We start from the raw sequence: 11,741 nt of genomic DNA on the forward strand, positions 1-11,741 counted from the left end.
AGGCTTATATTAGAATAGAATCTTATAATATGTCTTGTATGTTTCATTCGCGTTATTTATTTATCATTGTCCCAATACAGAAGTCGAGACTATATCGTGTGTGTGTTTAGGCCATAGTATTAACCTCCATTTTGCTAAAAGAACTCCCAATTTATTTAATTGATCCCCCCCCCCCTTTCATGTTTTTAGACTGATTTAGTTGGGTTTTTTCATCATTTACCCTCTAAACAATCCAATATTTGACATGGTATCCCAAGAAGCAAGCGTGACTAAAGCAGGTATTTCTCCCGAGTCACTATTAATTGTCTACATCTAGATACAGTATATGCAAAGTTACCGTACAGGGTCGGGGTCAGGGGGGGGTACAGTAACTCATTGGTGTTTCTTATGAATACACTCCATGGCCCCAACAGTGGAGAGTTTACTCGAGTCAAACTGCATACAGAATGGTGGCTACCTTGTACAAAAATGTGGTTTCCATGTTGGTTCCATGGCAAAAAGAAAACATCTCGGATACAATTCAATATCTGTTTACTCACTTGACTCCCATGCAGTCAGCATGGGAACCGTCCCCACTATGTGGTGATGTGAATGTGAGTGCGAATAGATGTCTGTCTCTGTGGCTGGATTCACACTGCATGATTCAAGTGACACCGTTCCATTTTTTTCTCAAGTAACATAATGAACTGTGATTGTAAAAACACAAACAAACAAAAAAATATATATACATGGAATACATCCTGACTGGATTCAGGCCTTTCACCCACAATCTTCTTAACAATAAATCAATTGCCTATTGTGTCCAACTTTGAGAATTAACATTCTAAAAGCATCTGTGCATGTTGGAATGCTAAAAATAGAACAGGGCAAGGTAACACATTAACTGCATATGGTACTTACTATAGGAACAGCCGTAAACTTCCACCCTGAGGCCCATCCAGCCGCTTGGATTCCAGTCGAGAGGCATGAATCGAAGGAAGCGGGCTCTTATCGAGTGGGAGAGCTTGTTCTGAATGACACCCTCTGAATTGATATTCCCAACAAATGTCTGTGGGAATCAGAAACAAGACATGTAAAAGCTAAGACAATTTCAAAATTAAGGCTGGCAACTGTTTTCCAAATTAAAGAAGAATACGAAATACTTAATGTCATTTATCTATTTCACAATTTGAAACAGTTTTCATCTATTACAAACTGCAACATACATTGGTCAAAACATCTCAACCACATCTCACAATACACCACATAGTTTTAAGCCCCCTGGAATTTACTGGCTTGTTTTGAGGGTTTGGTCCTAGCTCTAGAAAATGACCCACTTCGTCCCACCTGCTTTACGCAAAAGCAAAACTGAGTACAGCTTTCGTCACCTGGATGAACCATTAAGATACGTGGATGTTATTCCTCTAATACGGTAGTTCACAACTTTTTTTCTACCAGAAACCGGTTCATGGTAGAACAGATTTTTCGTGGAACGTCAACCATTTGCTGATGACGGGAGACGTGGAGGAAGTGGGGGTGTTAATGAAAATTCGTGATCGGAAAGTAATCGCCATTCGGTTGTGTTGATGTATGTTCTTGTATGTCAAATGGTCCCTGTGGTTGGGGACCACTTCTCTAATGTACTCTATTTAAATAACATTAAATGCTTTATCACATTTAATGTAGCATATTTGCAGCATCTTGAACATGCTAGACACCTCTAGTGTACCATATTTATATCATAATTAGTGAAAGGCACATTTCCAATGTGTCATATTTACATAATTTTTATTTATTCATTAATTTTTGCTCATTTAACGTACCATATCTGCCCGCGCATGCAGCAACCTCACCCCTCAAGCACCTGATAATTTGGTGACAGAAAATCTTCTGCAGTAGGTGTAAAAACAGGTGCATTTTCATTTTCATGCCAATTTCATGCCAGGTCTAGTTCATTGTGTTTGTGAATTTGGTAGATGCGCTATAGGTCACTACCCCCTGCTACCCCCCCGGGTAAAAGGTGGTGGAACACGATTTTGGGGTTTGCGTGGTTAACCTCATGGTCTTTCATTCAGAAATATGACACCAGCGCGAGACAATTCCTCTGAATCACTGTAGAAAACAATTCATTGAACAAATTCTAGTCATTATCATCTTAAAAAATATTTTAACAGCACCCCTGTCACTATTTGGGGGAGGTCACACACAGATGCATAATCAGGTGGTGCAAGGTTCCAACTGTACACATCACACACACAACCGACTAGATCATTCAAAAATGGAGATATTGCAGTTTACGTGCCAATGTAATGCAAGAACTCCTGCAAGTCTAATTTTTGTTTCCACAATATTAACATTGCGTACTTAGGGGTGCGCTCCGTATCTCCCTGATTTCGATGCAAATGAGGGGCACCCTGAGAATTGGCCCCGGAAAACACTTCCAGGATCCATCGCACAATGGCGCACAAAGGCGCAAACCCCCTCAGTGCCCCCAATTCTACCGGTCAAGTCGAGCAAAATACCAAAAGACCAAAACAGTTAATGTACTACATACTTTGAGTCTCACACATTTATTATATAATCATATCTGCAGCTCTGTTGGACCATAGTAACATCATATTTAATTTCCCTACACCAGTAATGTACAGTCTTTACTGTTCCAATGTAAATTATTGACATTATAGTTAGTGATCTTTACAATTTTAATGTACTGTATTTAAATATTGAAGATTCTCTCTACTAATGTTCCGTATTTACATCAAATTTAATGTTCTATACAATTCTAATCTGCCATGTGCACACCAGTTTTCATGGTCTGTACGCCTGTTATTTACACCATATTTAATGTTGCACCTCTAATGTACAAAATCAAAAATGTATCACTTGAAGCAAATTACGAAGCCAAATGCAGCCTGAGATGAGATGAGGCAGCAGAGGATGAAAATGTTAAAAAAAAAGCCAGAATATCAATGGACACCAAGGCTAACCAGAGGAAGACGTCTTTCCTGCCTTTGAACTACACACCACTTTCCCATTTACAACTGAAAGATAAGAATCATCATGTAGTCTGGAAATATCCTTTCATATGTGTCCACAAAAAAAAAAAAAGATATTCTCACATCCAGTAACAAACCACGTTGGAGCGCACTTGTGAAGCATCATTTTTCTTTTTCATTTTCAGCTTCCAAGAAAGCCAAAGGGAAGGACTGTCGACTGGCAAACAGAGAGCTGCCGAGGGAGAGAGACAATGGAGTCTCTCCAAAGACTAATGATGCTGCTAACTGATTCTAGCCAGGTGACATATTCAATCAAAAAGGTATCATGCCGCAAAGCAAAGGGCCGCAAAGGATAGCCCTTTACTTGTGGCATTTGTGACAAGTTCACAGCCAAGACATGGACAGAAATGTTTGCGTGGTGGGCTGTTTGGTAGCAAACACAGACGCATGCCACCGGCGGGATGCTGCAGCACCACGGTGTCATTAAATACAGTGGCTGCTTCTCGCAAGATAATCGAGGTCCCGCATGCAGCCGTTAAGGGCGAGATTGGCACTTTTGGCAAGGAGGAATGAGTATTTTCTTAAAATGGAGACCTAATGTGTTGATTTGTACCACTACACTGTAGTTTAATTTGGCAAAAGGCTCAGAAAGCTTGGCTGCTCATTTCATCCTCTGTCAAAACATAAACACTTATAGCGCTTATCTTTTTTTCCCCACAGTCCCGGCACCATTACATTTATGACAGAATAAGCCAACGTATAATATGTCTGCTTGGAAGCAGGTGAGCGCATATCAACCTCAGCAGTAAATCCTGCTTCACTTCAGCATGGTAAAGCGCTAAATGATATCAAAATAAAATATGCATTGTCAAATTTTGGTAAGGTACTTCACAATGGTATCGTAAAAAAAAAACAAAACAGTAAATAAATGATTAAAAATAAAAAATAAAAATAATAATGATAATGGTGGACCACTGGTTAGCACTGCCGCTTGACAGTTCTGGTAGGGTTGTGAGTTGAAATCCAGGCTCAGGCCTGTATTCTGCTTGTGTGTTTCCTCCTAGATTGCAAATAATATATTTGGTTTGTTAAATGAAGACTAAATTATTTGAAATGTGAGTGTGAATGGTCATTTGTCTACATGTACCCTGTGATTGGCTTGTGACCATTTCAGGGTGTACTCCACCTGTTACCCAAAGTCAGCTGAAATAAACTCCAGCACACCCACAGGATAAGCGGTTGAGAGAATTGATCGATGGATAATTCTTCTTTTTTATTATTTATTTCGGACACAACGGGATCCATTTGACATTGTAAAGAAAGAAAGAAATAAACATACAAATATTACAACAAATAATGATCCACAGTGATCAATGTCAAACATACACATGTTTACCAATGGTTCCACTATGTGGAATAAAATCTGATGGAACTGCGCAGGGGCCTAACCAAACTACTGGTCAAGTAATTTTCGGACCCAGATGCCCAACACATACATCTAAATGTCAGATTACAAAGAGCAGCGGAGCAGGTACAGGTCGTATGTCGACAATAACCTGATTGCCTGATTGCAATGGAGCTTCTCAAGGCTCTCAGCAGCAGCCTCATGCAGTCATTTTAAGCGGCTGGGAGTTTTCTAATGCTTTCTGGCTTATAACCGCACCACAGTTGGGCAGTATACAAGGATGTATAACACGCACTAAAGTATGAGTGCTTGACTGCTACATAGCACATACTAAACTTGCAACACGACATATTCGCTCAAGCGTACAGTGTCGAACGCTGACGATGTCCTTGTGATCAGAGATGTCATTTGCAATAATACTGTATATCCCACATTTGTGACCTTGCTGCACACACTGAATGCATTGACAGACAGATGGAAGTCAGAAAAGCAAGATTGTCTGTCCTCTTTGACGATCATGATCTTATTTATTTATTTTTTTTATCCTATTTTATAACATCCATTCATTCATCCATTTTCTGATCTGCTTATCCCCACAAGGGTCGCGGGGTGTGCTGGTGCCTATCCCAGCTGTCTTCGGGCATTAGGTGGGGGACACCCTGAACTGGTTGCCTATCAAGCACAGTATTTTTTAATATATTTACTCATATCAAAATCAGCACCATATTGGGTGGATAGCTCAAAAGCTGCTGGAGGCCAGCACTATATTGGCTAAAAACTAGCTCATCTACGTACATTAGGTGGTTCGTACATCACCAGTCCAACATCCTGTGCCATTTACATTGAAAATCAAAAACAAATCATTCATATACACATTAAAAAGTAAAGCAGACAGAAATCCATTCTGACCAGTGGTCACGTAGGAGGGAAATAATGTTCCATTGCCACATCTCTCTCTCATTGTCTGATGAGTACCAATAAACTAGGACCCAAATTAAAAAGCCTGGGATGCAGCTTTCCGATCATAAATAATAACAATGATAGTAACAGCTGCTGATGCCCACTCAGTGACGGTGTGGATATGGGTGTGAATGCTTGTTTGTCTTTATATGTGCCCTGCGACTGACTGGCAACCAGTTCAGGGTGTATTCTGCCTTCCGCCTAAAGTCAACTGGGATTAGCTCCAGCACTCCCCGCGACCCTGTGCAGGATAAGTGGTGTTGAGAATGGATGGATATTGTTATTTTTACCCAGAAACTCATCACTTCTTTTGTGCTTCGGGTTAACTGTTTAAAACTCGCAAAAACAAACCCTATTATTGGAGAAAAGAGTAAAACTAAAGCCATCCTGTTAGAGGAATCTCTGAGCAAAATTGTATCATGTTTAAAGTTTCATTTAATTTGGGCACATCTAAACGTTTGGGTGCGTATCCAGCACCTCCAAACGCCTGTGCACATAGGTGCCGGCCACCTGGCCGGAGGGCTGTTGAAGTCCACAATTAGCACGTCAATGCAGGTGGGCAATCACAGGGGAGGGGGCGAAACTCGATCACAAAAGGGGAATGAATAATTTGGGAACAGCGGTTGAACAACAAAAGACGAGTTGAGAACACCCGTCGCGCCCAGGCGACATTTGTCGTCCGCAAAGTCTGCAACATGTTAATTCGATGTAGACCAGACAGAAAAGGCGCCAACGTACTGGTGGTTCAAGTTTAAAAAACAGGTAACCAATCACCACCGAGGGGCCGGACCGGGGGTGCGGTATGCAAATGTCGGGGGCAGTGTTTTCCTTGTATGTTACAATAAAAGTCGGAATTGGCGGGAAGGGAGCTGGAGAGACTGTGATCATCGGAGCAACTACCGTCGTTTGCTCTCAGAGATCCCCTCCCGCCGATATTGAAGACAATTTTCCTGTGTGCCGAGTCATTTCTTTAACTTTGTCCGAGAAAATCTCTGACACATCCACATTTTAGGTCAAAGTTAAGCACAAATAAGTTTGGGCCTACTGAGAAAAAAAACAAGCAGTCTTAACATGATGGTAATTCCAACCTCAGAAAAATCCAGATGAGAACATCCGGCCAAAGAAAGGCACCAAATACACCATGAAGATCACATGAGTAGCCTAAAAATAGCTCACCAGTAATAGGACATTTGATTTTCCCAAGAATGTTGTCGAAATGATCTTTTACAAATGCAAACACTGGCAGATTTATTTAAAAAAAAAATGGTTGCATATATTTTTCCTGATTACTGTAAGACATTATTAAAATGATCAATGTCTGAAAATGAATATCATAAAACAGTGATATTATTAACCCTTTCAGGGACAGCGGTTACGACAGTGGACCGCCTATCATGTTATCAGATTACAGGTTATTATTGGTGCATGAAATGGTTAAATGTAATTTGAGTAAATTTGATGACTCAGCTGTGTCAACTTGGTAGCCCTTTGCACTAAGCCATGCAAAAGAAGTAGTTCTCACTCTCAAATAGGTTGGTGACCCCTGCTGTACAAACAACCAATCGATGTTCTGTTAGCTACAAAACTCAACAAAGACCATAACTGCAGAAGTGAATGTTTTTGAATTGGATAAACTATTTGTAGCCTAAGCATCAGAGGACCAACACTGAGTCTTCCCCGAGATAAGGCTCTGGGGTCTAAACTCTGGAAAATTGCACTTCTACTGCTTGAAGAAACCAGCTAAGACCTATTCACAGTAGAAGCAAGCCATGGCTTTGTTGCAGAACAAGCCATCTCAAAAGGACGTTCCAAAAGAAAAATGTGCCTGACCACCAATCAAACCTTACAGAGGCTGGCTTCACGAGAGAACCAAGCAGTGTTCCTTCAGTTAAAATGACTGACGAACATTTGCATGAGAAAAAGAAAAAAAACAAACAAATTTGGCTCTTATCACTGAGGATAAACACTTCTAAAATAACCAATTTGCCTAAATTACCTTTAAAAGGGGTGACCAAACGTCCTCTTTCGCCCGGACATGTCCACTTTTTTTAAACCCCGTTCGGACATCCAGGTGGGTTTTATAAATTCATGAAAATGTTCTTCTTCATGGGACCAATTAGCGTGTGTTTAATTTTCCTGACGTTTTTGTTTTGTTTTTTAATGAGGCGTAGTACACCGTTATCAGCGTGTATGATGTGTACACTGGCAGAGCCAGAGCCCGAAAGAGAAGGCAAGCTGCGGTAGTCAGGACAAGTGTGTTAAGCAGGTGCGCTCAGTTGCAAGTGTGAATGCCAACTGCTGAAATGGGATGGAATGACATCCCATTCAGTTGTCTGTGTTTGACCACTGTTGTTGAAGTCACTGGACGGAGAGATGTGTTATGTTTACTCATTGAAAAAGCCAAATACAACTGCACCCATTCCGCCCCTGACTAACGGTTCTGTGTTGAGGCCATTGACAATACACGATAAAGGTAACAGTGTGCAACGTTTGCAAGAAAATGTTTGGATGGCTAATAAAGGTGTTGCTCAGAGAGCTCAAAGCTCATATCACACAGAAAAACACTCAACAAGATATATGAGGAGAGAGTTCACAGAGTGTAAAGTTGACCGCGTTCCTGAATTGTTCGAGCCGGGAACACAGGATGGTGAAGATCAAAAGTTTTTCTCTGTTAAATTGTGAGACAACCATTTTATGATTTAAGCAGCTCGGACAATGGACGGATGTTTTATTTTCTACCCATGCATCGCAGGCACAATATGTTGAAAACATATTGCCATTTTAATAATGGCACATGCAGTGCAAAATGTAAAAGAAGTGCAATAAATTCATATGGAATTGCATGCTTGAATCTAACTTTGACCAATCAGATGCAACCTTAAATGTGCATCGCCATCCAACAGGACATACATTGGGCCTTCTTAATTTTCCGCATGAAAAATATATTTTATTATATAATAAAAATGTAATTTCTTGAAAAATCGCAGTAATATCGATATTGCAATATGCAACCCCCATATTACAAATTGCATGTTTTTCTAGAATCGTGCACCCTTACTTTAAACAAATTAGTTACCGTAGTTATAATGTATGGAACCTAAATTAAACGAATAAAAAACAAAATGCAACACTATTTCTATAAATCTCTGCCAATGGTGATATATTCACATGATCACTTCTACAGCATTCCTAGAAATTCACAATGTCCCAAGACTGGTAAGATAGTTTTAGAACACGCCAGGGGATTACTGATAGGGTGCTCGGGGTCGACCTGGTCAGGGTTCTAAATTAACTTGGCTGGTGCCTCTCTAAAGTTATCACCCAAACAGAGGTCCCACAAGCCAATTTTCTAAACTTTAGCTGGCTGTTTTTATCTAACGCTACCTTTCTCGCGCTGGATGCACTCGAGGCTGTCCTGTGAAATGCAGGCATTCATGATGCTGCCACTGGGCGTATTAAACGTCATTAGCAAGCAAGGCAGAGTATTTATTGGAAAGGTAGACGTCAATGCCAGGTGTACAAATGACAGAGAAACACAAAGTTTTTTTGCTTGATTTTGAACGATTCCAATTCTGATTATGGTTACCAACAATTCTCAATTGTAATTCTTTTCGGGGTGTTCAAACTTTGAAAATTAAGAAAAAAAAATTCTTGCAGCTCAAAGCACAGACTAAGATAACATTTAACAGGGCCTGCGTCATTTCCTTGCCTTGTACTACGGCACTGACCTTCTTCCCTGAGAGGCAATACAGGAGAAAAGATGTTTGTTGTCACCTCTCACTTAATAACCCCTATCAATTAAAATATGAAAAATCATTGTTTTGCTTTATTTCCGAGCCTGTTTTTTTTTCATCTCTACTATATATATATATATATATATATGCACGCACACACGCAGGCCTTCTCAAATGCAGGTTACGGACTGGCCATTCAATATTTTTGCAGAAATTTTCCTTATTTTTTATTGTGTTTGATTGTTTGTTTGTTTTTTAACAACAATGCTATTTTTCGTTTTTCAAAATCATGTAACAAAAAAATTGTAGGTTTTGTTTTGCAGAGTTGCTGGAACGGTTTACTGCTTTTTTATGCAATACAATTTGAATGGAGAACATTTCTTTTTTTTTAATATGAGAGCAAATTGAGTTCTGACCTTGGTCATGGAATGACTTCGACTTTCAGGATAATTTGTTCCCGGTGGAGGTCTTTGCTCCCCAGAGTGGCAGTTTACTTTGTTTGTGCCCTTTCCATTTCGCATAATTGGTTTTGTTGGGCAATATAACAGAGGTCGGCAAACAGAGATGATGACGCCTGACAGGCAGCAGCTCTGACAGTGCTCCTCACGCACTTGAAAAGAGCTTGTTATCCAGGAATGCCGGCCATGCCAACATTTGATGTCATGAGGCCCCTTTGTAATCATGGAGGTGAGGGCTTCGATCAGCCTGCACTGGAGGCTTAGGGGCAATGAATGACGCGCCCTTCAGTGGTTACCCCGCCTCAATCACCTCGGTCTCCATTTCAAGGGTTTGACGGGATGATCTTGAGCAGAAGCAAACAGTTGGCGTCTGTCCTGCGTCAAACGTCCGCTCGCTTCCACCCTGGTGACGCACGCACATGACAAACTAGCAAATCATCTGGTTGGCGACTGGCTCGTTTGTGCGCCAGCTATTGTCAAAAGCTTGTCAGACTTTATGTCTAACTTTTGTTTTTTTTTTGTTTTCTTAGACAGTTCAATAAGCAGTTGAACTGTCAATTAAAACAGTGTTTCACAACCTCTTTTGAGCCAAGGCATACATTTTACTTGAGAACTTTCACAGCACAACACCAAATGAAAAAAATCTGTACAGTGGTGTCCAGGGACGTTGCTGGGCCCAAAATTTGGCCCCGGGAATAGGCACCGACAGCAGACAAGATTTCCGACCCGGCCCGACGAATCCGACAAACTTTTCCAAAATGGACCATATATATATATATATACATACAAATAATATCTTTATCTACACGGATGGATTGTCAACAACTTTATTTCAATTAATGTTTCAGTTTTGGATTAGTGTTTCTATGAATTTGTCACAGGGCTATGTTTGACCAGAATTAATGTCAACCTTATGAACTTGATTTGATCAAGAATTTTAAAGGTTTACTTCCATTAGAGCAGGGGTGCCCAAACTTTTTGACCAAAGATCTACTTTTCGATCAACCAACCTCCCGGGGTCGACCCGTGACCACGCACGCGCGCATACACACGCATGCACGCATGTACACACGCATGCGATGATGAGCACTTCTGCAGCCTGTTAACGCTCGTAGCTCACGCGTACCGTTTTAAAAGGCCCTCCAGATTCCCATTCTTTGCCCGTCCCCTCGGTGAATTGTACAAAACAAACTCTGAATGAGAATAATAATAACGATAACAGATATACTTCTCACGGGCTCACCACCCATGGGAGGGGCCAAAGGGGTCGGGTGCAATGTGAGCTGGGCAGCAGCCAAAGGCAGGGACCCTGGCGGTCTGATCCTCGGCTGCAGAAGCTAGCTCTAGGGACGTGGAATGTCACCTCTCTTGCAGGGAAGGAGCCCGAGGTGGTGTGCGAGGTAGAGAAGGGGGGACGGGTCCTGACCGTTGTTTGTGCATATGCACCAAACAGCAGCTCAGCCTACCCACCCTTTTTGGAGTCCTTGGAGGGTGTGCTGGAGAGTACTCCTGCTGGGGACTCCCTTGTTCTACTGGGGGACTTCAATGCTCACGGGGGCAATGACAGTGAGACCTGGAAGGGCGTGATTGGGAGGAACGGCCCCCCCGATCAGAACTCGAGTGGTGTTTTGTTGTTGGACTTCTGTGCTCGTCACGGATTGTCCATAACGAACACCTTGTTCAAACATAAGGGTGTCCATATGTGCACTTGGCACCAGGACACCCTAGGCCGCAGTTCGATGATTGACTTTGTGGTTGTATCATCGGATTTGCGGCCGCATGTTTTGGACACTCAGGTGAAGAGAGGGGCGGAGCTGTCAACTGATCACCACCTGGTGGTGAGTAGGCTGCGATGGTGGGGGAAGATGCCGGTCCGTCCTGGCAGAACCAAACGTATTGTGAGGGTTTGTTGGGAGCATCTGGCGGAATCCCCTGTCAGAAAAAGTTTCAACTCCCACCTCCGGCAGAGCTTTTCCCATGTCCCGGGTGAGGCGGGGGACATTGAGTCCGAATGGACCCTGTTCCGTGCCTCTATTGTTGAGGCGGCCAATCTGAGTTGTGGCCATAAGGTGGTTGGTGCCTGTCGTGGCGGCAACCCCCGTACTCGCTGGTGGACACCAGCAGTCAGGGATGCCGTCAAGCTGAAGGAGTCCTATCGGGCCTTTATGGCCTGTGGGACCCCAGAGGCAGCTGACGGGGATCAACTGGC

The 11,741-nt window shown here is 42.1% G+C and overlaps 1 protein-coding gene across 1 annotated transcript in view; it reads right to left on the reverse strand.

The window, feature by feature from the left end:
* Positions 1-11,741, reverse strand: part of LOC109521805 (contactin associated protein family member 5) — a 212,063-nt gene that overhangs the window by 118,845 nt on the left and 81,477 nt on the right. The window contains exon 4 of the mRNA XM_019879860.1: positions 901-1,048. Within this exon, the coding sequence (XP_019735419.1) occupies positions 901-1,048 (148 nt within the window). The remainder of the gene's footprint in view (positions 1-900; positions 1,049-11,741) is intronic.

The sequence above is a fragment of the Hippocampus comes genome, unplaced genomic scaffold (assembly GCF_001891065.2).
Source record: "Hippocampus comes isolate QL1 unplaced genomic scaffold, H_comes_QL1_v1.1 scaffold201, whole genome shotgun sequence".
Lineage (NCBI taxonomy): Eukaryota > Metazoa > Chordata > Actinopteri > Syngnathiformes > Syngnathidae > Hippocampus > Hippocampus comes.